General features: G+C 40.6%; 1 protein-coding gene across 4 annotated transcripts; it reads left to right on the forward strand.

The window, feature by feature from the left end:
- Window positions 1-27,160, forward strand: LOC124126558. Of its 4 annotated transcripts, none has more exons than XM_048390929.1 (18): window positions 1-126; window positions 1,618-1,731; window positions 9,158-9,309; window positions 9,633-9,763; window positions 10,773-10,905; window positions 12,449-12,517; window positions 13,173-13,294; window positions 13,711-13,792; window positions 14,377-14,538; window positions 16,906-16,992; window positions 17,453-17,544; window positions 18,181-18,288; window positions 18,570-18,630; window positions 22,269-22,376; window positions 22,852-22,916; window positions 23,483-23,554; window positions 24,609-24,778; window positions 25,833-27,160. In XM_048390929.1, the coding sequence occupies exons 2-18, from the start codon at window positions 1,656-1,658 to the stop codon at window positions 26,051-26,053; spliced, it is 1,911 nt and encodes a 636-aa protein (XP_048246886.1). In that variant the 5' UTR covers window positions 1-126; window positions 1,618-1,655; the 3' UTR covers window positions 26,054-27,160. The 4 variants fall into 4 exon arrangements, with proteins under 4 accessions (XP_048246886.1, XP_048246887.1, XP_048246888.1 ...); XM_048390930.1 differs by having other exon boundaries at window positions 1,618-1,679; XM_048390931.1 differs by lacking the exon at window positions 12,449-12,517.

A 27,160-nucleotide genomic window follows, 5' to 3' on the forward strand; every position in this document is an offset into this window, starting at 1 on the left:
GGGTACGCTGTTTCAGCTTGGTGTCACGTTAGAGTTTATGTATCCTGCTTACATAGGAGATTAGCTGCATCCAGGACAGGCTGTACACAACCTTCTCTCTCGTGCTGAAAGACTAACTGTTGACAAGTAAGCTGCCTCTGGTCTTTTTAATGGTTAATGTTAGATATTCCATTCCGTAATTTGTATTGTTATTATAAAGAAAAAATGAAATATGCTTCTCTTTTTGATAGGTAGATTTTCATCTTTTCCATGATACAGATTCTCAGTAAATGTCATATGTATATTTGAATGTATCGGACATGATAAGCTGTCAACCGATCTCAGTGTATATCACGCCATATGCCCGGAGGGAAAGCGTTCAGCCCGGGTTTGTTTCCCATTTGGGTGCAATGTATGAACTTCAACTTTGTGTAATGTTGCTTGAATATTGCAAAACCGGCGTAAAACCATACTCACTTACTTATTCCAACATTCGTTCAAGTATAGGCACATATGAATTATAACACGTATCAAACTCTAGAGATGACGTGAACGAGTGACGTCCTGTCGATGATTCAGTTTGCACATATAAACCTTTTATCTCCTCCAGGATTAAACTAAGTATTAGAATGTTGAATATTTAAGCATATTTCCTTGTGTGTCTATGCGTACGTACACTGTATGCGCATGTGTAAGGATAGCCGTATGGATGGGTGCATTATTAGTACAAAAGTAAATGAATAAGAAAACGTACAACTTTATTGGTAACAACTTCTGGTTTATTGTATTTAGCAACGTCTCGATGTATAATCTTACACTGTTATAAACTAGAAGTTGGTAGCCATAAAGTTGTATGTTTCTTATTTACTCGCCAACTTCTACAACGCCAATCAAACAGTTAAAAGTATATATTACAAGAATAGTATCCCTACTCACAGTCTCATCAACACTTAACTCTCACCAATTTCGTAGTGGCATTGCATTCATCAGATAGGGTTTTCATTTTCCTCGCGGTGCAGCTGTTTACTTTCTCACATCAGACAAACTTTGTGTCTGGGTAAATATATAGATGGCTTTTGAACCGTGACACAGTGGTACTTTAGGATGATACTGCAGTATCTTACTTTGGTTAAATTGTACGGTATATGAAACTGTACTGGTCACCTTGAATGACCCTTGTACATAAACTCAACAGCTGTATTGTATTAATCTTCTGACCGGCAACAACCTGGGCTATGCGTGGTACATGCAGTGCCTGACCCTGCATGTCGGCACCACGTTATGTCGGTTACGCTTCAGAATGCCTTAGTCACTTGTGTCATTTGTAATGGCTGACTGGAAATGTATGTGATGCGACCTTCTCGTAATTCTGGCATATACGACAACAAATATTTACCTTGGCTATAAAATATTTCATATAAAACAGCACACGTTATCACCAGTGACATATACAGTTTACAGTGAGCATATTTCTGATATAGATAAAGCCACCAACGCCATGGCCAGACGGGAATGATCTCATACATTATTTTCTTGCTTATCTGTTATATGTGCGTCGTTTTATAAACGTATATCACTTTACAAGTTATATATTCTGCATTGGTCATGTTAATGTTGAAATGATTATGTTTGTTTCAGAATGCTGCTTTGGGGCGTGTGCGTTTTGCTGCTCCTTAATGAGGAGTTTACACAAGGTGTTTGTAAGTGAAGTTTATTCATTTACAAAAACGACTGTCCAGAGTACAACTGCAAGTAAGTGATGAACCGATGACGCGACTAACATTTTGTACATGGTGGCGTTTGAATCAAGCCCACTTCACTCATCGTCTGGATGAAGAATGATGTATGTTTTGAACTTTCTTTCTCGATTTGCGTTAAAATGGGTCAAACGTGTCAAACACAAGGATGGGGCCAAGAAGTTTACCTTAAGCTTCGGGTATATCGATGATCTTGTATCGTTCAATAACTGTCAAATACTAGTATTAAATTCTATTTATCAGATTTACCCATCTGCGCTAGAAATATAAGTGACCATATTAAGATCTAGGCATTAAGAGATCGGGTTGTCAAACAATATCACAAGGCTGTATGACAAGGTGGATTACTTCAGCTTTTTACTGTCGAGAAATAGTTCAGCAGCTGCAGCCTTTGGTATCTACATTTAACAACTTTTGAGGGCCAATCGTGCGTGCTCTTGTAATGAAGATGTCAAGGAGGGTCAAACGTTCATTCGTCAGGGTTACAGCATTAAAGGCCATGGTAAGGCTTTCAAAACGTTTTGTGGAAGAAGTTTCAGAATTGTCACAGCAGTGACACAACAGATGTTAGCGCAAATACCTTATTTTAACTAGTACCATTTTCTGCCTTTGCATGTGTTTATGTTGAGTGCCTTGGGTGGGACGCACCTCTTCGCAAACACCTGCTGATTCATAAACAACTGTTTTTTGATGTAGTCGGAACCTTACAATAGACTACAACTATAGCCCGGATAGTCACCCATCTCTTTAAAAACTTGTATTCGGTGAGGATATTAATTGAAAGATATGTAACTAGCCTTATCCGACAGATTTATTTATTTATTATGTTATATTATATGTTTTATTTATTTTATTTCATATTTTTATCAACAGCAGAAGTCCCAAACGCCGCTTTTAACAGTATTCCAGTTGTATCATGGCGTGAATTGAACTCTTAAATCTGTCAATAGGTAATTATAAACTGACTCTAACCGATCCTTGTTGGTCCATATATCAGATATTCTAGGCCTTCTCTTAACCCATTACTGGATGTCATAGGTCTTCTCATAATCTCTCCAAGTAGAACTTCTCCTTGTCCGTTATAACGTCGCTACATAAGTTTGGAGCCGACGTTAAACCCTATTTTACCTCACCTAGCCCGATTCCAGATGTCCTATCCCGTTGCAGGTAGGAAGGGTAGCCTAGTAGTTAAAGCGTTCGAACTTCACGCCAAAGGCTAATCATGTGTGAAGCCCATTTCTGGTTTCCCCCGCCGTGATATTGTCGTTGTCAGTTTTCCAATGAATTCTCCTTTCCTGTTAACAGATGTTACACGACGTCTTATATCCCGGCACACGATATCACAGGACTTCACCTACCCTGATCGAGTAACCACATGTCCTAATACTTGTCTATATACGTAACCAGATGTCCGATGAATTCCTTCAGAAATAAGGACATCAGTTTGAAACGTATGTCAAAATAGTAATGTACCTAATTAGAGAAAGGCCTGGTTAAAATGTAGAAGTGGATATAATACATCTTGTGATCAAAAGGTTTGTGTGTCCTCTGTATATAGATGCACGTTTCCGTTGACATTCCAAGACTTAAGAAACAACCCATCCCACGATATTATAAGCGTCATCCAAAAGTGGAACGGAAATGAACCACTTTCCAATTCCACGATGCATGTGTGTTGTGTAATGTAATTGTATAATATATCTGTTTGTAAGATGGGTCATATGGCCTTGAATGAAACAAGACATGAGTAATATATTTAATAAGGAATGTGTTTTAAACCTAAACGGAATACAACGTTTGGTGTGCCTAACACCACCGAAGCACAACATTCCCAAACCGTAAACATGTTTACGATTAAAATTCATACCATTGGGTATTATCCTAATAACCTAAACATGTTTAAATAAAGTGCATATAAATGGTCAGTAAGTCAAATATGATATAATGCACTTTACTCAATTAGATTTATACCACCAGGACGTACAACACCTGATATGTAATCACTGCTCTAAATGTGGACTAGATGTGACGTCAACAAAGTCGGTAGCACAGGTGATTGCAGCAAGGACTACAAATCAATCATAGTAATTACAAATGTGATGCTGCTGTATGACAAACAGTATTCCTATCATACAGGAAACGGATGGAGACAATGATGGTACACCTGATAACGTGATAGACACCTGACTTTCATCACCCCCTGATAGACGATTTATTTGTAAGCTGCAAAAGTTTAATATATTTACACACACAAATGGAAATTGATTGATGATTTTGGAGACTGCGTGTGTTCGATGCCCTATTTCATCTAAAGGTATTTGTAATGCTGACACGGATCACATACAGGTTCAGTTACATCACGTCAATGACATTCCGCGAAATGTTGATATATATACAGTTACGTCACGTCAATGACATTCCGCGAAATGTTGATATATACATATACAGGCATATTCAGAGATAAAGTCACGTCCCTGTGTAATACAAAGTCACATACAGACACATACACAGTGGAACCCAATCGTTTATTCCAGAATTTAGGCATCAAGGCCCACAGGGCACTGCAGATTGATGATGACGTTTGTCACTTGATGTACATGTTTGATTTTCTCATCACGAAGACATATTTTAAAAATACAGCAACAGCTTGGATCGTTTAATAGATTATCTTTAACGGGTGGTCTTTAAAGATACCCAGCTGAAAATACCTTTTCTAACACGATGGAACCCTGAGAGGTAGAAAATAAAGGAACCGGGAAACATTCTCTACTTTCTCCACCATTATTGAATATCTACACGCGTTTTCACACACAAGTACATTGATATCAGACACAAATAATAACTAAGATGATAGTCTTGAGGTTTACAATCTGTATTTCATGTTAAAATTTAACACGAAAAAAGCATTAAATAAGTTTTATCATCACATCTCAAGAACACATTTAATGATTATGACCCCTATTACGCTAACAAAGGCGCAGTGTCAACTGTGGATTGTTAATTATTGTGGCAATTAGTGTTTGGTCGGGATTAGCACTTGGAACGCTCTGATAAGTACTCATTTGAGTATTGACGGCTTAGTCAGTAATGTGTTTACAAACACACTGACTTTGTCTTTTTATCTTGTACATTTTACTATGTATCATGTATCTGGAAACCAAGGCAATGTTTAAGTGTCTTGTACTGGATTATACTTATTAGGTATAAAATAATGATAATTATATAATGAGCATGCCAGGGCCAAATGAAAGTATATACATAAGAGGTGTTTCCACTATTTCTATTTTATATATTTATATTTCCTTTTCCCCCGGATACACTATTTCCGTCTTTGTATGTGTGGCATACATTTACATTAATATTGTCTATATTTACAATACCCTTTGAATAAACTTTTATCGTTTAAAAAAGTAAAATAACTTTCAGTTTGCTACAGTGATTTAATTCACTTTGCCGTAAAAATGAAGGGATGAGGAAACAGTCTGATGCCACTGCTGACAAAACGTATCCTTTAGTCCTGGTTAATTAGATGTATAGATATATGTGAATCTGCCACATCCTGGGTAATCCGAACATATGAAAAGCCTCAACAAAATGCATTTCTCATATTTGAAAACCAATTATTTTTACTATTATCATCAAGCACCTTTAACATTTTATAACACTTATGTGGTTGTCTACTAGGCATCATGTCACTTAATCCAACAATCAGTGTAGAATGAACAAAGTGAGTTTCAATAATTGATAATTTAACAGATGTTTAAGGACTTCTAGATCCACCACAACGGCATCAAAATAGCTTTGAAATGTTGATTTGCGTATCTCTCCGATTACAGAATATTTTGCATTTCATAAAACACAGAACATGTCAAATCAATTTTTGAAAACCAATTAGTCCAGAAACTTTCCTCGTTGTGACGGCCAACGGTATCAACACAAGTCAACATGCTTCACAACCATCAAGCACAACCATCAACAACCAAGCACCACAGCCTAGCATCATCACCAAGCGCCACGACCCATCACCAGCAACAAACACCACAGCCAACACCAAGCACCACAATCACTACCAAGCGTCACCATCAAAACCACCACCATCATCAAGCACCATAACCTAGCATAACAGCCAAGCACCACCACGCACAATAACCCAACATCACAACAAAGCACCACAAACCAGTTCCATCACCAACAACACGCACTGCCATCGCCACCATCAAGCATCACCACCAGAGAGCACTACATTAGCCAGCACCTTCACTAAGTGCCACCACCGCCACCATCAAGCATCACCACCAGAAAGCACTACATTAGCCAGCACCTTCACTAAGTGCCACCACCACCACTATCAAGCATCGCCACCAGAAAGCACTACATCAACCAGCACCTTCACCAAGCACCACCAAGCACCACCAAGCACCACAACCCAGTACCACCAAAATGCATCACAACCTAGGACCGCCGTAGAACACCACCATCGCCATCGCCACCATCACTATCAAGATAAACAACAACAAAGCACCAAGGCACCACCAACGACAATACCACCAACCGCCACAACCCCCTACAAGCATCCCAATCACCACCAATCACCGCGGCCACCACCAAGCACCACGACCAGCACCAAGCATCCCAACCACAACGACCACCAAGCAACATCACTACCAAGCATCATAAACATGGCAACCGACACCAACCACCACAACAACCTGTCATCACAAAGCACTTAAACCCTACAACCACTACAAAGCAAAAACGCATAAATGGGCTTTTGATGGGGTAGTTGTTTGTTTTGTATAGTTGCATAATTTACGCCATTTTTATGAACTAATTTAATTGTTGTGAATGGAAACCTTGTGCATCTTGTGTATGACTATTACGATATGCTTCATCTGAGAACAGTTAATATTAAGGTGGCACTTATCACAGGTGACAGAAATGGTGCTCGTCACACACACACACACACACACACACACACACACACACACACACACACACACACACACACACACACACACACACACACACACACACACACACACACACACACACACACACACACACACACACAAATGCTCATAAATCTCGGAAAGATTGACCATCGCCGTACAAGGACACCAAGCACGAACCACAAAGCATCACCACCACAAGCACCGTAAGCGCAACAATCACCAAACACTTAGCACCATCTGCATAAACTGCACTACCACAACTATCAACATCATCACAAAGCACCACCACCAAACACCACAATCTAGCAGCACCATCAGGCACCGCAAAAAGACACCACCACAACCATCATCACCAAGCACCACTACCATCATCGCAAAGCACGACTACCATCATCACCAAGCACCACAACCATCATCACCAAGCACCAGAACCACCACCACGAAGCAACACAACCATCATCGCCAAGCACCACAACCACCATCACCAAGCACCACTGCCACATCACCAAGCACCACTACCATCACCAAGGACCACAGCCATCACCACCAAGCACAACAAACCATCACCAAGGACCACAGCCATCATCACCAAGCACCACGGCCATCATCACCAAGCACCACTACCATCATCACCAAGCACCAGAACCACCACCACGAAGCAACACAACCATCATCACCAAGCACCACAAGCACGATCATCACCAAGCACCACAACCATCATCACCAAGCACCACAACCATCATCACCAAGCACCACAGCCATCATCACCAAGCACCACAACCATCATCACCAAGCACCACAACCATCATCACCAAGCACCACAAGCACGATCATCACCAAGCACCACAACCATCATCACCAAGCACCACAACCATCATCACCAGGCACCACAACCATCATCACCAAGCACCACAGCCATCATCACCAAGCACCACAAGCACGATCATCACCAAGCACCACAGCCATCATCACCAAGCACCACAGCCATCATCACCAAGCACCACAACCATTACCAAACACCACAACCACCACCCCTACTACTACCCAGCACCACCAATGAATTGGCGACCGTGGTTGTGGTACGTACCATTGTGTGACGAGGCGACGCTTCACCCTGACGTCCACTCATGACCTGACCTGACAAAACAGCTGCAAGAGTTGATATGATGAACTTATACAAGGTGTCAGTGCAAAGAGTCATGTCGTATTATGATGGTTTCGAAATCGGAAAAGTGGCTAATTGGTCAGACTGCTTCCATTAAAAAGCATGCTACATAGCAATATCATTATCTTAGATATATATTGCAATAGGTGTATAGCACCACCAATAAATTGGCGACCGTGGTTGTGGTACGTACCATTGTGTGACCAGGCGACGCTTCAACCTGACGTCGGACCGCCTCAGTGGTCTTGTGGTAGAGCGTCCGACCGGAGAGCGGAAGGTCCAGGGTTCGATCCCGGGCCGCGTCATACAAAAGACGTTAAAAGATTGTACTTGTTGTTACCCTGTCTGGCGCTCGGCATTAAGGGGCTAAAACAAGGACTGGTCGGCTCGGAGTCAGTATACTGTGTCTGAGTGGGGTATTCATGTTAAACTGCGGCATGGTATCTCAGTGAGCTAGCACTATAAATCGGCATCAGTCCGGACTAGTACAAGCAGCCACACACACACATACACGTGCATGCACGTCGCTATATAAGTGCAATAATCTTGGACGCGACGTTAAACCCGATTTCACCTCACCTCACCCTGACGTCCACTCATGACCTGACAAAACAGCTGCAAGAGTTGATATGATGAACTTATACAAGGTGTGAGTGCAAAGAGTCATGTCATATTATGATGGTTTCGAAATCGGAAAAGTGGCTAATTGGTCAGACTGCTTCCATTAAAAAGCATGCTACATAGCAATATCTTTATCTTAGATATATATTGCAATAGGTGTATACATGTAGCAGGGCGTGGAGTCATCCCACAGATGACATCCTTACCTTGTCAGCTTGCTGACGGGGTTAACCTCTTTGGTCATGTGGACAAGGCGTCCGACCTCTGATCAGAAGGTCCGTGGTTCGAATCCCATCACGGGACTCGGAAATTTTATGGCCGCCACATTGGCGCCCAACGTGGGGCTGAGCACGTTCATATTAAATTTGAGCAAAATAAGCCTCAGTACCCTACTATGCGGCCCGGGACGTGCCTTCTGTTGACGGGGGAGTATGTAGCAGGGCGTGGAGTCATCCCACAGATGACATCCTTACCTTGTCAGCTTGCTGACGGGGTTAACCTCTTTGGTCATGTGGACAAGGCGTCCGACCTCTGATCAGAAGGTCCGTGGTTCGAATCCCATCACGGGACTCGGAAATTTTATGGCCGCCACATACAGTCTAGAATCGGTATATGATCTGCATTTTTTTAAATAGTAATATAGTAATGCATAGTAATGCACGATAATTGTTCCTTTGCTTCAGATGAAACAAGCAGTCAAAGGTTGGCTTCCTTGGCTGATGAATTCCAAACATGGCGGCTGAGTCAGCGGCCAAGATCAGCGACATCACGGAACGTCTACACCTTCAACGACCGCCTAAAGTCCTTCAACTACACCAGATATGAACATTTTAAGGTGCATACTGACATGGATTATTATATTGCAGATGTATTTAAATGTATTAAATATATAAAATACAGAATCGTTATATTGAACCGCATATGTTTTCGTTTCAGCAAGTTGCATTGATGATTGGATTTCATTATTATTTTTTTTATAGGGCGCTGGAATGGGATCGGTTAACAGCCCATGCGAGTATGGAGCAGGTTAAACAATACTTTACCTGTCTTCATACTTGGGAGATGATGTTGACTCACTTCAGTGTTTAGATCTAAACTGCAGTACAAAACTAGGTCATGTGTACATAACGTTGTGTTGTTTTGCGTTGTCTGCCGTAGGACTTTGTTGACGGGCTATACGAGCGCCTGGTAAACATCTCGGAGGTGGAGCTTCCCCGTCAGGATAAAATCAGCTTCAAAGTACTCCGCTACACACTAGAAGCCTTTCGAGACGGGTATCAGTGGCGATTGTGAGTTGAAAACGGATATGTGATAGTTATATCAACATGCTTTGACTGTAAGGATGAGTTTAAACAGATATTAGATTACCTGTCTTTGGAAAACAAACTTTCAGCAGAGTTATGTAAACAACACTATGCATATGTCTTACAGCCGACCGACAAACACATAGCCATACAAACATTGACTCGTTGTATACCCAGGAACGCGCCTAGCTGAGTTCTCCCTCTAAATTCAAGTCTATTGTTACTTCAAAAGAGTAACTTTGTATGACACAACAGCGCAAATTGTAAATTGTTTTCCGTCTCTCATAATGATATGCAATTACATATTCATAATATAAACGTTTAAGTAAGTTCAGTAAAAGATTGAAATAATTGATGCCCAAAAAGCACAATTTTAAAATTAGATAACTTTGACGACATCACAAACGAGCTTACAAAAAGATGTATAAAAGAAATGATAATTTAGACATGACATATCCACAGATACCATTGTTATGTCACTATCCACCGAATGCATTGTCAACATAACAGTATCAATTCCTTACAACGATCAAACGCACATACATTGATACGAATCAGATCCTAACGAGAAAAATATAACAAATGTTTATCCGAATTGAGTACTGCTGCTGGAGACCCTGGTGTTGCATGACACCTTAGATATCTAGATTCAAACACATCTTTGTTCATATGGCAGAAGTGATACTAGCATATTCTAACATTTTAACATATTCTAACATAGTAAAATTTATAATGAATAGTATAATATTTTGTCTGCAAATTCATCCTGTACACAAGGGCAAATTAAATCTACTTCGGTGCACAGCACAAGACCTCAGTTACTGATCGTAGATCACCAGATTTCTGTATGGAGTCAGACGCGTTGCAATGGATGCTTTTCGGTATCAAATAGACATTCAATATAGAGTAAATAAATCTATTTTACCCTTAAGATGGCCTAAGTAATGATAATATTCTAGAATACAAGATGGGGATGCAAGATTTCCTGTTTCAGTTACGTCAACTTGAACCCCGTAAACTTCCTTGAGGGAGTTCAGAAGGATGTGACCCGGATGACAAGCACCCCAATGAACACAAGGGGAGATGTGGAGAACTACCTTCACAGATTGACCTTGCTGCCACAACAGGTAACTCAACAATAATAATTTTGTAAACTCTTAGGCGAAAGAATTTATTCCAGCTTTTTTTCTGGAATTTCAAATTGTGATAATAAATTCGGGATAGGGTGTTCATGGCTTTTCAGTGATCCATTCATAGACTTTTCACAGCTAATTGCCCTTTGCGGCAAATGAAATCTGTTTTGGAGGATGATGAAGACGTTTTATATTTACAATAGAAGGTAGTGAATTTGAATGCAATATAGCGAAAGTGAGAACAGTTCCTATCACTTGAACTGAAACATTTCTTATGACAGCTTTTGTCCTCCTGGTATGTAGTCATCATTTTCTTATTTCCATATATTCACAAATATTTTTATTCTAAAATGCATTCTAGTATTTGGTCAACATACTATTTGGTCATTCGTCTGCTCAATGTTTTATTATAAGACATTCATTGACGAAACGCATACCTGGTAACAGATCGACACGCCCTAAAAGAGGGATTGCGTAACAACTCAATTAAAAATATCCATATCGGATGTGACACCATTTTGCGCAGATACATGCGGGGCAGCGGCGGTGCACTGAAGATACCAGATGATTGAGCCTTGGGGAAGTTGTGGATGTTGTTCCAACGCCAGTAAGGTTTGACGGACACTCTTAGACCATGGTGGTACTGCATTGTTATGCTGTCTCAAAAAGTGTGTTACAACACATGCAACAAGTGATGCGGGAATTATTCCTGAATTTGCACAAAGGCTAGAACTTGTCCAGATAGCGTACGCCATTCAAATTGCAATGAACAATGATGAGGCATTGTGTAACGCAAGCGTCGCTAAAACATCCTGGACGCACGACGATTAGAGCTGCCCATATGAAACCTGGACTCATCTGTGAACAATATATTGTCCATGTCTTGTCTTCTGAACTTGAGAAGGAAGATGTCTACACCAAGCTAGGGGTGCCTGGCATATTTCTTGACTTCCGTACCGGATCTTGAGCTCAATCACCGAGTTGCCTACGGTTCTACCACTAATTGGTCTCAACCCAGGAATAGTCCGAGCTGTTAATGTGGCAGTTTGGTATCAATATACTAGTATTCCGCAGATGCACCAATCGACGTCACACCTGGACGACCAGCCCGTGGCATAATGTTTCCAAGGAGATTATTTTATGTCTGGCAACTTCGTTATGCTCCTGTTTGCAGCATACCCTACGCGTGTTGACGCTGATTGTCAGCACGCTGCGACATCACTCAGGCGTTATTCACACACTTAAACGTATGTTTTAACGACCACCTGATAGATTTGAAAAACAGGTGTGTGAGTTTTATGCACAAACAAACACGCAAACATCCAAATTATGCGCTGTGTATGAACATGCACGTGCAAATTGTGAATCACAACCTTAAAGTCGAGGAGATGTCTTCATAAATATTTATTTTTTTAAAAAGCATTGTTTAATTTCAGAATAAATATGTATTAATTGAATTTTAAATGAATTTCATTTTCCGTTGCTTAACAAAAAATATATTCCAGTTGTTTTCAATTGTTGTGTTATGTTTACACAGATATCTGAGATAAAAGAGAGTTTCCAGCAAGCCGTGCAAAATGGAACAACATACCACAATGCATCCATGGTACGCATAACAGTAGACTGTAAAAATATACCATATATAGTTGTAGTTTAGAGGGCATGTACACAACTAGTCAGAACTGAGCACCTACTTATCAAAATATAATGGCGAGATCAACCCGACAGCTGCGGCAAAAGAATCGCATTTTCGCGGTAGTGGCGCATGGGTAGCCAGGGAGTATCCAGTGTGCTGGGCTACTAGGGAACACAGGGCACGGCTTTCATCCTGCCTCATACTCACATATTTCCTCCAGAAATGGAAAAGTTATATTGCACGATTTCACTGTAATACCTCACAACATATAGTTCGTACTAACGGTCGATTTTGAAATAAATAGAGTTTATTTGTTTAACAAAATTTAAGTTTTTATGTCGATATAAAACGACATTATATAAGGTTACTACCTATACCAGATTGTAATGTGTAAAGCGATAGTCATGTGAACTAGAGAAACTAGCGAATCAGCTCCAATACAGATTCTTCTATATGACTTGTTGGATGAAGGTGAGCCGAGTGGGATTCTATTCTGATTTTAGCCAGCTCACCAACCTTTACAACAGAGGAAATAATCACCCCTAGAAGTTAGATACGGGCTTCACATGGTAATATATTGTGTCTGATATCAGAGGGAAATATGATTGATGTTGTGTCGCTTCAGTTTCGGCTACCGGAGCAGTTTGACCAAGTTACCAATATCGCAGACGACAAGATGTCACCATTGTACAAACCCTTCATCAAAAGCGTGGAAAACAACACGATCGGCTTTAGTGATACAGAGAGGTATAGCACACGTCATATAATCTGATGAGCAAATGAACACCTATAAACCATGGGGAAGGGCGATATTATTCGATTCAACTAAATGCGATTGTGTTTTCTGTATGGCACAATTTGGCCTAAATTCATCAAAGCCCAATGACCTATAAAGATAAATGAATGACCTCGTCTTCAATGTTTCATTATAGACGTCAAGTGTTGTGGTCTGTCATCAATAAGCTGAAGTGCTCTGTGTGTGGACTAACGACCCACAAGTACTGGGATTCGAGGCAGAATAAAGCTCAAATGACCAACGTGAGACCTCTTGGAGTGTGTGTGAATGTATCTCGACGATAAAGTTGGTTGCCCTTGGAATTTGCAGCGGATGAAACCGAAACATAGAATGTGATGTTAACAACCTCTTCTTGTTCTGCTGACAGGCAAACAGTCATCGACAGAGCAACATCCGCCATTGCATCAGCTCTGGACAGCTTGAGGGATCTGAAATCGTATCTGACGAATGTATGTATACAACTATTTATGGCAATAATAGCGTAACGACATGGGACAGGATCAAATATCACCGTACACAAGTTCACTAGAGTGTGGTAGAAACTACGTTATCAATGCAGTGACGGATGTTTGTATCCGAGGATATATGCTATAAAACATTTACCACCATTTTACTCTCATACCCTTCTCAGCTCTAGCAGCCTACACATCCCAGTGTCAGCTAAGAGACTTGAGGGTGCCGTAATATTCAAGGGTTTCTTTTTAGAAGTAGGTCTAGCTCTATTCCGGCTTGTTGTCCTCTTTTCATTGCAAATTGCAAAAATAATGTTATCGTTATACTATATATACATTAAATGACATTATGCATTGATGAAAAGTCAGTAAAGTACCACATGAGAAAGGGCGTAGTCCGAAATTCATTAGTGAAACATTTATACTGACATTTTTGTATGTTTATGTAAGTAAATAGAAACTGTCTAGTGTTTCACAGCGATGTAATTCACAATATATACTTATCTACATACATATGATACCATTGGCAGAGTACATACATGTACGGTTAAATGTATAACTGTCACTATGCATGTAAACAGGACTACACGACTCGTTCTGGTATCGGCGTCAGTTCATTACACAACGGCGGGGAGTACTACAAGGCGTGCATGAAGGCGTACCTCTCACTGGACACCACCCCAGATGACGTCCATCAGACGGGGAAGAGGGAGGTTGCTAGAATAGAACAACTCATGATGAAGGTAAATCTGCATTGAGACTTAAATCTTCATGGGGTGGGTACATTTTCATGGAGTAGGTAAATCTTCATGGAGGGTAAATCTTTATGGAGAGGTAAATCATCCTGGAGGAGGTAAATCTTGATGGAGGGGTAAATCTTCATGAAGGAGGTATATCATCCTGGAGGAGGTAAACCTTCATGGAGAGGTAAATGTTCATGAAGGAGGTAAATCTTATCGAGGGGGAAATCATCATGGAGGAGGTAAATCTTCAAGGAGGAAGTAATATAATCATGGATGAGGTAAATCTCTATGGAGGGGTAAATCATCAAGGAGGAGGTAAATCATCATTGAGGAGGTAAATCATGAAAGAGGTAAATCTTGATGGAGGAGGTAATTCTTCATGGAGGGGTAAATTATAATGGAGGAGGTACATCATCATGGAGGAGGTAAATCTTCATGAAGGAGGTAAATCTTCATGGAGGAGGTAAATCTTCATTGAGGAGTTAAATCTTCATGGAGGAAGTAATATCGACATGGATGAGGTAAATCTCCACGGAGGGGTAAATTATAATGGAGGGGTAAATCGTCATGGAGGAGGTAAATCATCATGGAGGAGGTAAATCTCCAGGGAGGGGTAAATCATCATGAAGGAGGTACATGATCCTGGAGGAGGTAAATCGTCATGGAGGAGGTAAATCATCATGGAGGAGGTAAATCTCCAGGGAGGGGTAAATCATCATGAAGGAGGTACATGATCCTGGAGGAGGTAAATCTTCATGGAGGAAGTAATATCATCATGGATAAGGTGAATCTCCATGGAAGGGTAAATCATCAAGGAGGAGGTAAATCATCATGGAGGAGGTAAATCTTCATGAAGGAGGTAAATCTTGATGGAGGAGGTAATTCTTCATGGAGGGGTAAATGTTCATGAAGGAGGTAAATCATCCTGGAGGAGGTAAATCTTCATGGAGAAGGTAAATGTTCATGAAGGAGGTAAATCGTATCGTATCATCATGGAGGAGGTAAATCTTTATGGAGGAGGTAAATCTTCATCGAGGAAGTAAATCTTCATGGAGGGGTAAATCTTCATGAAGGAGGTAAATCGTCATGGAGGGGTAAATCATCATGAAGGAAGTACATCTTCATGGAGAGGTAAATTACCATGGAGAAGGCAAATCACTATGGAGGAGGTAAATCTTCATGTGGGAAGTAAATCACCGTGGAGGGGTAAATGATCATGCAGGGAAAATCATCGTGGAGGAGGTAAATCTTGATGGAGGAGGTAAATCTTGATGGAGGAATAAATTTACATGGAGGAGATAAATCTTCAAGGAGGAAGTAATATCATCATGGATGAGGTAAATCTCTATGGAGGGGTAAATCATCAAGGAGGAGGTAAATCATCATGGAGGAGGTAAATCTTGATGAAGGAGGTAAATCTTGATGGAGGAGGTAATTCTTCATAGAGGGGTAAATTATAATGGAGGAGGTACATCATCATGGAGGAGGTAAATCTTCATGGAGAGGTAAATCTTTATTGAGGAGGTAAATCATCATGGAGGAGGTAAATCTCCATGGAGGGGTAAATCTCCATGGAGGGATAAATCATCATGGAGGAGGTAAATCTTCATGGAGAGGTAAATCTTGATGGAGCAGGTAAATCTTGATGGAGGGATAAATTTACATGGAGGAGATAAATCTTGATGGAGGAGGTAAATCTTGATAGAGGAGGTAAATCATCATGGATGGGGTTAATCTTCATGGATGAGGTAAATCTTCATGGAGGGATAAAATTACATGGAGGAGGTAAATCTTGACGGAGGAGGCAAATGTTGATGGAGGAGGTAAATCTTCATGGGGAGGGTAAATCGTCATGTTTGGGGTAACTGTTCCGGGAATTTGGATGACTAGATAGTTCTTTAGTTACTGATGCGAAACCAGATATGAGCCTTAACTTTATGTATTTTTGTGGCAGACCATTTGTTTTTATTTCAACGGAATGAGGCATAAAAATTGCATCAATGTATTTTGTGGCAGACCATTTGTTTTGATTTCAACGGCCTGAAGCATAATTATTTTTGTCAAGTATATTCTTGGAAATCTATTATTACTGGTAAATGAGTGTTTGAAGACACAAGTTTGATACGTAACGCAAAGCCATTGCAACAGCTAGATTTAGGAGGTGTCACTCAATTTTACAAAATGTATTTGGTCGATTGTCACAACGTTGCCCAAAACAGGTCACAATGTGCATCACCTCTGATTTACCATTTATGACACACTGTATCCCCTGAACTGTTGTAACTGTATTTACATATTATCACAAGTTTGTGATTAGACATACATGTGTCAAGAATTTCGTTTGATGTAGTATTGTTCTTCTTCCAGATAATAACCAAACAGGGCTACAACCTCTCCATCAGGGAATACTTCACTGTCGTCATGAATCAGTCCCAATATTTCTACAACACAGGGGTAAAACAATTATGTTATTTATAAAATGTGTAAGAAGACGCTTATATTTTATGCCACAGGTATCAGACGATATTTAGTTTCCATGTTTCCACATGTCTCATATAACACAGGGGCCAGATTCCCATCGTTTCCCGTGACATGTACTAACATTACAAATGTAATTTGCGGAACCGCGTAAGGAAGACGATGAAAACGATAATGCTATTCCATCCGGGGACACGAGATACTATTTGGAGATTACAATATAATATCGCGTCTTCCCTTATACATAACTGGACAAGGTATAATATCACAAGACGTCGGTTCATTTACGCTGTGGTTGAAGACTGGTGTAATGAGTAGACGCCTTCGACGCGATAACACAATGTGGCACAGACTGCCCTTGATATGTGTCTCAATGAATGAATAACCAATATAGGGAAATTCATCTGCAATCCTACAAACCATGCCTTCGTTTAAGGAAGAACTACTGGAGGCCTACAGGCAGATCATCAGAGATGTCGATCCTACCCTCACCAAACTTTTCAAAGACTTGCCAGGCCTTCCCATTATGTGAGTAGAGGTTGTCGGTAGGGAGTTAGTGAATGAGCTGGGTTTTAGGCCGCTTTGAGCAATATTCCAGCCAGATCAAGCCGAGGTCATCAGAAATGGGCTTCACACATTGTAACCATGTGTGAAATCGAACCTGGACCTTCGGTGGAACGTCCGAACACTTTCACCACAAGGCTACCCACCGCCCCAAGGTTGTAGAACAGGAAGAACATATCAGCATGTATGTGTCCTGGATATTCACAGAGAACCCCGCAGGGGTCAGATGAGGTGCCAGATATTCAGTTATGGACATTTATGGAATATATTCTGAAAACCCGATGTGGTGTCACATTCACTTGGCGACCCAGATATATTGAATACAGGGAGGAGGAGGGTTTATTTGACAGACTCTTACGCCAGGACATTTATTCACACTCTATTACTCGGGGTGGACACTTTCTCGCCAATGGGATAGTGTCCGGCTACCTACCTCGGACTCTCTCTCACCCCAGACCTTGTTCCACATGACAGAGCCATGATGTTGCGTGGATATTGCTGACTGCTGCGTAAAACAAGTAGAGAAGAGTTCAGAAGTCGGAAAAGGTCGTTTAATATTCAAAAATGATATATTACTTCAATCAATTTGATACATTTCAGCGTGGTGGCTAGGCCGAATGATGGGCCACAAGGCTCGTATTCTACGGGGACTGCGGACGGCCGTACACCAGGAACTTTTACGGCAAATGTTCTGAGACCTGGAGATATGTAAGATATGACCTGTTTATACATCATTGCAGACAGGGTGTGATCTGTCTAACACTCATTATTATGGTATAATATAACTGAAATAGCAACATGTTAAATTCGCGGCTTAATGAATACATGGTTAGTCTGGATTTTGTAGACATTGTAGTTTCTTCTTTTTTATTCTACATATTTGGTTGTAAGTTGTACGTTTTCCTTGATCTCTCTCAATTCCTCTCTTAATCATGTTATATTGCAGTTTTGTCGTCAGGATCTCGTGCTATTTTTGTATGATCTTACAGACCAAAATTCGGCTTGATGGCACTAACATTGCATGAAGCAAGCCCCGGTCATCATTTACAGGTAATGGTCTATCAACTGCTAAACACCACTGCCAACATTTACAATTAATGGCATCTCAATAAGCTGACACACATCTGCCAAAATGCACACGTAAAACTTATTCAAACGCTGGGACACCTCTGTATACGTTTGTTAACCATATTGCAGATGGATTGAAATGGTGGACAAGAATATTGACAGACCGTAAATACATTGAGCAGCCAAATTAAGAATGATCTTCATATTGTGAATACATAAACAAGAGACTGTATTGTGTCATTAACCTCCAAACAGGAAAGTGACATGACAAGTAATGTCACAGAGAGACCAGTTTGTTATAATATTAACCAAGGAAGAAAACTGCCCCAACCGATCATCTTGAACCTTAAGACATACCCATTCCTTTTTATTGGATCCCAAAGCTCCGCTAAAATCCGTACAAAGTGGGATATATTGCTGGGTCCAGCAAATATACCACAAAACCCCTGTATCAAAATCTAACCAAAATCATCAATACAATCATGAAAGGACAATATTTATAATCGCAGAAAGTATTTGAGATCAGTGAGTTAATACCATGTGGAGTGTCAAAACATCAAATGATTTGCTTGAGTGAATGAGTGAGTTGGGTTTAACGCCGCTTTTAACATTATTCCAGTTATATCACGGCGTGCCAGCTTAATGTGGGAGGAAAGCCCGAAGTGATGCAGGTCTCAGACGTTAACCACTTCGGTGAAACCCACGAGCACGGGTATGGTGCTGACAAACCTAGAAACATAATTGGGGCGAACCGGGATTCGAACCCACAATCATAGGTTTCTGGCGTGCCCAAAGGGACGCAACTCTGCACAGCGAATCGCGGCGCCTTAGACAACTGGGCCACCCGTGCCCCCGATTTGCTTGAGCGTTTTCAGAGGAGAACCAAGTTTAAATATGTTGATTTGATTTTTCAACTTTGAACACTATCCTACACGGCAGTATCCACGGGGCATATGATACTAAATGTGATGATAAAGTGACACCTTCTAAGGTTAGGACAATTGGTCAAATACGAAAGCTAATTTCATCTGAAGTTTACCGAGAAAACATTCCGTGAAATGATGGACTTCCTCATAGATTTCTGTGAAGGTTTGGAGAAGGACACATTTTTTAGACAAGAGGTGAGGTGAAATGAGGTTTAACGTCGCGTCCAAGATTATTGCACTTATATAACGACGTGCATGTATGTGTGTGTGTTTGTGTGGCTGCTTGTACTTGTCCAGATTGATGCCGAGTTATAGTGCTAGCACACTGAGATACAATGTCGCTGTTTAACATGAATATCCAACTCAGACACAGTATACTGACTCCGAGCCGGCCAGTCCTTATTTTATCCCCTTAATGCCGAGCGCCCAGACAGGGTAACAACATGTACCATCTTTTAACGTCTTTTTGTATGACGCGGCCGGGGATCGAACCCCGGAGCTTCCGCTCTCCGGGCGGATGCTCTACCACTAGACCACGGAGGCGGTCCATAGACAAGAAGTAGGCACATCCATGAACATCGATTGTGCTCACCTCCTTGCTGATCTGTTTGATCAGCAGCCATAAGAGTCAGAATGTTTCGAAGTTCCTGGAGTGTATGTGGAACACGTGGTTGACGTCGAAGGCGCCGATCCATCTCATCCCACATGTGCTCGATTGGTGAGAGATCAGGGGAGCAAACCTGCCCGGGAATGACATTCACGTTGTTGTGTTAAAGAGAATCCTGAACAAGTCGAGCAATATGAGGCCGGGCGTTGTCATGTTGAAAGGTAATGTCTGAGCCATGACGACGCAAAAACGGTAGAACAACAGGGCCGATGATCTCGTCGCGGTAGCGCTGTTCATTGAGATTTCCCTCTACCACTATTAAACGGGTCCTCTGTCTTGCTGTAATCCCACCCCATAATATAACGCTGCCGCCCCCGAACTGATCTTCTTCCATGACACAATGATTGGCGTAACGTTCACCTCGGCGTCGGTACACTCGAATCCGGCCATCGCTGTGGCTGAGGTGAAAACGAGACTCGTCAGCGAATAGAACTTATCCCAACTGCATGGCCGTCCAGGGTAGACGCTGTCTGCACCACTGTAGACGTGCTTGACGGTGGTTTCCTGTCAAAACGGGACGTCTGGCGGGTCTTCTGGCGACAATCCCTGCACATCTGAGGCGACGACATACTGTTTGTGAAGATATTCGTCGAAGGGCAGGGATGCTTCTTGCAGTCACTGTTGCTGGCTGGAATCGAATTTTGTAGGTGTGTTGTTCGAATCCAGTTGTCTTGTCGCTTATAGGTAACGCGTGACCTGCCACTCCGAGAATGGTCTCTGATTGCATTCGTCTGTTGCCAGCGTTGCCATAAACACCAAATGGTGTTTCTGTGGACGTTAAATTGTCTTGCAACTTCAAGCATACCAATGCCTCGCAGACGCTCATTTTCGGACAGGCGTGGCATTTCGTAATGTTGAATAATTGCGTAATTTTGCTGTTTTTTTCTAAATGGTTGTTGTCAGCACGATGCTAAACAATGCAAATGGAATCCCGTTAACGCACATGTTTTTGTACCCATTCTTGGGTAGTGAAATGCATGGGGCTTGCATAAAAGAAAACTTTTGCATGGAATGCATGCTTTTCTGTAGCAGTTTCGTTTTTGTGACTTGATTCCATACATGTACTACAATATTGAAAATCAAACTTTACTTGTTTGAAAAATACACTAAAATATTCGTGTCACAGGAACTTTTGTTGTTGAGTACATATCGATGATCTGATATCGTTCAAAAATGGTCAAATAGTCCCTTCAACTGTCGTACCCGTACGATTCCAGATACCCGTCTCACATGAATATGTTTCCTCTTTGTCAATCTAGCATGCTCTTCCTACAAAAATCTCTAAGATCGTCAATCGACGCTTGCTCAAATGATATTTGATCAGGGTTTCAATATCCAAGGGCATACGCATGCTTTCAAAACGTTTTAAGGTAGACATGTGGAGGACATTTCCAAATTTGACGCATCGGTGACAAAAATGGCCTGTTCCCATATCTTTTCCAGCTGAACAATTGACTACCATTTGCATGTGTTTGTGATATAGTCGGATGTGTTCATTGGCCTTTTAACATACATTTCTTATGATTGTAGAATTGGTTCTAAAACGAAATATGGGCATGTGTTATACTTTACCCATAATGGTAAATGGTAGCATTAAATGTATAATATCACCATGGAGACTGTTGCATCAGTGCCAAATGTCAAGTACCTATTGGACAGAAAAAGGCTCAACTCATTTACATTACATTGTAAATACCATACGTGGGTAGGAAGAACTAAACGTTACTGGACTCACTAGCTGTACGTCAAGCGGCGGAGTGAGATGAGTTTGCCTACATACCTTTCAGCCAACGATCATATTGAACAATACAGATCAAATTGAACAATATTGGATTCATGTCAAGAAATTGTTTCCCATGTACGTTGGTATGTATGTATTGGTAGCAGTAATGTTATCGAGATACCTATATATTTTCATATCACCAATTGTTTAAAGCTGATGCTCACGGAACAGTACGCACTAGGTCACATTATGTAATTTATTTGATAAAACATTGAATTAATAATTTTATTTTTTTTTACCTCAGATCAGCTATTCTCTAACCTCGAACATGCCAAGTTTCCGTCAGAACATCGTATACGACATGTACTTGGACAATCCAGTTGGATTTCCTTCCCACGCATCCTTCAGTGAGGTGCGTGTCCCATACCCTACAGTCCTACTATACCCTACAGTCGGGCCTATGATGCCACTATTGTAGCAGTCAGTAGCTTGCTAATGCTTAGAGTCACAGTCCCAAGTTAGTTACGTTAACATTGCTGAGAAAGCATCATTCTTGTTTAGAAAACTGGGTAAATTATGTTTGTCTACGAAAAGTTATTTTCAACAAAATAATAAGTCACGATATAACTTCATTCGTAGCCACTACCTCCCTGAAAATATTATGTTTAACATTATAGTTGGGTAATTGTATTCCAATAAATATCGATTGCATTTTGGCTTCATATATGTAGGAGTTCACGTATCTTTTATTTTACACAACAAAACTACAAGACAACATTGATGTGACAATAGTCACGGACGGTTATTTTACAGTTTCAGAAAATTGGAATTCGAGGTTTTTGAAAGAAAACCAATTAATGATTACACGAGGTTTGATCATGTTCCAGGGATGGGCGTTGTATGCTGAAGGCCTCGGGGAAAAAGTGGGGCTCTACAAAGACGACATGGAACTGTAAGTTAATGACCCTGAAAACACATTTCCAAGCCTACATAAATATTAACAAAATCTCCTTCAATGTATTCATCTGCAAGAAATTTACATTCAAGACATGCATTGACTTAAGTGTTTCATCCAAATTCATGTGTATCCTTTCGCGACACCAACTAACAATATCAAGTCATCATTGTGTAATGTCGTTTTGGTTCCCTTATCGGTGTATCCATTCCAAGCATGTCTCCTGGTGACAACAGCTGCTTTATATCTGCATACGCTGTATCATAACTTCCTATGAAATGCGCACAGAAACAAAGACACTTCTGTAACCTCTCCAAAATTGTGGTTCTCAGACATGCACGGTTTTTCTCCGAAATGGGGACAAGACATTATTTTCAGGACATCCTGCATGCCCCATGGCATTTTACAGTCGTTGTAAAACCTGTGGAAAATGTGTTTTCGACATTTTCGGGTTCATATTGCCCATAATTGTCTCAGAAAATCTGGGACTGATTTTATGTATTTTTAGTGTTTTGTACAAACGGAATGTATTCTATTTCCAAGAAAACACTGTTTTGTTGTAGAATGGGTCGATACAGCTCGGAGATATTCCGCGCATGCCGACTGGTTGTGGACACTGGGATGCATTATTTCAAGTACGTGCACAACGTGTGGTTTGAGGTTTAGTTTTAAACAAGAAAGATTTATCTTTTCAAAAGTTCCATCGGCGATTTTACTATCAGTGATATAAGTATTTTGTGTTTTTAGTTGTATTTCACAAGATAGTCATACGCCATCAGTATTTAGCAGAGTGCGGCGGGGTGATTATAACTTTGTGGTTAAAGCTTGTGTTCACGCCGAAAACCCACCTCCGATTCCCCAGTAGGGCCAAATGTGTCTGAGGCCCATTCATGGCGTGCCCGACCTTGATACAGCTTGAATATTGCCAAAAGCCAACTGAAGCCGCTTACTTCCTGATTCCATTCTTACTGACATTCCATCAATAGGATGTCAACAAAGAGCGTCTCAGATTAAATTAACATGAATTTGTTTGTAGTTTAACGCCACATTCAACTACTTTCTGCAACCTTCGTTGCATAACTTTGTGACCTTTGCGCTGTGACCTATTTCATATTGAAAGAATAGGTTAAAGCCATTAGGACGGTTGTAATACTACAACTATCCGCTGTGAAAGAGTGTGATTTACAGCTGGGACAGAGAACAGATTGTGTTAAGCCATTAGGACGGTTGTAATACTACCACTGTCCACTGTGAAAGAGTGTGATTTACAGCTGGGACAGAGAACAGATTGTGTTAAGTCATTAGGACGGTTGTAACACTACCACTGTCCACTGTAAAAGAGTGTGATTTACAGCTGGGACAGAGAACAGATATGTTTAAGCCATTAGGACGGTTGTAATATTACCACTGTCCACTGTGAAAGAGTGTGATTTACATCTGGGACAGAAAACAAATTTGTTTAACCATTAGGGCGGTTGTAATATTACCACTGTCCACTGTGAGAAAGAGTGTGTGTTACAGCTGGGACAGAGAACAAATTTGTTTAACCATTAGGACGGTTGTAATATTACCACTGTCCACTGTGAGAAAGAGTGTGTGTTACAGCTGGGACAGAGAACAAATTTGTTTAACCATTAGGACGGTTGTAATATTACCACTGTCCACTGTGAGAAAGAGTGTGTGTTACAGCTGGGACAGAGAACAGGCCATTCAGTATGTCCTCAACTACACAGCCTTCACCTACGCTACAGCTGCGACTGAGATTGACCGCTACATCACCTGGCCAGGGCAGGCCCTCACCTACAAGATAGGCGAACTGAAGATCCTGGAGCTGAGGAAACGGGCAGAGCAAAGACTTGGTAGGAGGAGTTTGTTGAGAATCTTGAATACAGTTTTATACGACTTTTTGAGCTGAGTAATTTCCATTATTACGACCAGTTTTTTCACTGGTACAAGGACAGTATAGGTGATATTTGTGTTATATGTCATCACAAAGTGTTTAGTTGCTGCAAATATTTAGAGGACTATTTGCTCATAGACCTCGTAAAATAACGTAAATGAAAAGGTGTGTTCTGCACACATTTGGTATTACGGATAATATGTCCCTCTTGAATTTAGCGTGTACTATGTGTAAAGGGTAATTTCACTCGTATCATGTCATCTAAAATTCCTCGTAGTCATTCTCTTATTACACACTCGGTACTACTTCAACAGATATTAAAACAAACTTGTTAACTTGTGCATGGAATTTGTTTGTTTGATACCCGAACTTTTACCTTTCCAGTTCTACATGTGATTCATTCATAAGTTTGATCACAAACGTACACAATAATGGATATCCTATAAAGTTGGTAAATTCATACGTTTCATCAAACGTACACAAGAATGGATAACTCATCAAGTTGGTTCATTCATTAAAACACAGTTGTGTACGCCAAGCATTTGTGTACATAAATAGAGATATCCTGAATTACATACACGTTTCATATGCAATTTAATGTTTAGGTCTTATTAAATTAAACGTAGAAGCGCCTACTGCCTGATTGTGTGCATACATGGCCGATCAAAGAGAATCGATCATGACAATGGGGCTCATCGACACAAAATGAAACTAGACAAACCCTGACCTACTGTACTTTGTGTGGTTTAAGGTAGAATACATGAGCGTGTCTCTCTGCGTGTCACACCTGTCGCAGCGCACACTAAGCCAGGAACCAGACAGGAAGTGACAATTGCAAGTGAACCGTGGCATCACATCTACGCTGTGCCACCTATAGCCTTTACCAATGCATGTGTATTTCTCACAGATAATTGTATTCCTTGGGTTACTCAAGCTGCACCCACTCAATATTGGTTAAATATTTAAATAATTTGAACAACAAATGTTTAAAATACAAAAATATATGTTTCCAGGGAATCAGTTTAACGTCCGGGATTTTCACGCTGTAATTCTTGAGAACGGGAGGATGCCTCTGAATGTCTTGGAGGAAATTGTCGACGATTGGCTGGAGAACTACGTTCCCATGACAACGGAAACACCCACTGTCTGCAGTAGTGCTGAGTCGAATGGGAGAGTGCTGTCTCTGGTTCTTGCGGCACTGTTCTTGCCAGTCATACTCCGCAGTAACTTCTGAATGTATCAGAAGTAAACTAATCAGATAATCGTTTTTTCTGTACATAATTTACATAGCTGCAACTTCAAATACATACCACACCAACTGCTTCACATTTCCTGAATCACTGGCTTGTGTCCATTTGCAATGTTAATTTCAAACGTTGATACGATTTGAGCATTATTTTTATGAGGATTAAACAACATTAACGTTTCTGGTTTTACCAGTCTCTAACCTCGAAACATTATTTCATGAACTCTTTAATTGACTCTTCAATTTACTTGTATTAGGTCAAATGTCTCAAATATGTTGGCGATTTCCGCTTTCTATATATATATTGCTGTATAAGATAACCCTCATTTAATCGTGCCGTGTATTCATATTTTGACGAAAATATTCTCTTTTATTTACAAAGTCAAACACTCGCAATGAAATACAGAAAGCTATTATAAAATGTAAATACAAGAGAACAACCAGACTCGATCATCCGCCGAAAGAGATTCTACCTGGCGTAAAGGGCCAAATAGCTGTGGAAATTATGTGAATGGACCACTGTAAATCAGTAAATGTAACTATCGCTCCTATCTCCTCCTCTATTGAATTGATACATCATTAAGTACTTGTGACGTATTCAGAAACATACAGTGTTCTGTAACCAGGGTTTCAGCAGGTGTCATGCCTATCCTAAACATGATTAGAAAAGGGAAGATCTGGATGTTAGTATATCATGACCAAGACGAATTGATGCCTATCGTGGGATAGGTGTGTATGGCAATATGTTTGCTGGCACGGCATATTGGAATTATGTGTACAATTCAGTGTACTGAGCAAGGGGAAGGCAGGGGAATTCATCATCCGTACACTACCTAATCTGTGCATGAAAAATATATGGATGTTTGTTTTGATTTTATTTTTAAAAAGGTGGGACTGATACGGCAATTCTTATTGGTATTTGATAGGACTTCTTAGACGAATCACATATAACTGAAAAAACTAATAATAATAAAACGCTTGACAGGGAGGCGTGTATTTTTAAACTTCCTTTATATCTATTTTGAGTATTTTCATCCTACAATATCTGCAGACAGATATTTATGTTCTATATTCTGGTACTACAATAAAAGTAAA

This window comes from Haliotis rufescens, unplaced genomic scaffold, assembly GCF_023055435.1.
Source record: "Haliotis rufescens isolate VD_foot unplaced genomic scaffold, xgHalRufe1.0.p SCAF_9, whole genome shotgun sequence".
In the NCBI taxonomy this organism is placed as follows: domain Eukaryota; kingdom Metazoa; phylum Mollusca; class Gastropoda; order Lepetellida; family Haliotidae; genus Haliotis; species Haliotis rufescens.

Coding starts and splice junctions, on each gene's coding strand:
- LOC124126558 (XM_048390929.1), top strand. CDS start 1,656: ATGAGGAGTTTACACAAGGTGTTTGTAAGTGAAGTTTATTCATTTACA. Junction 13,295..13,710: donor GGCTTTAGTGATACAGAGAG/GTATAGCACACG, acceptor TTCTGCTGACAG/GCAAACAGTCATCGACAGAG. Junction 18,631..22,268: donor GCCCCGGTCATCATTTACAG/GTAATGGTCTAT, acceptor TTTTTACCTCAG/ATCAGCTATTCTCTAACCTC.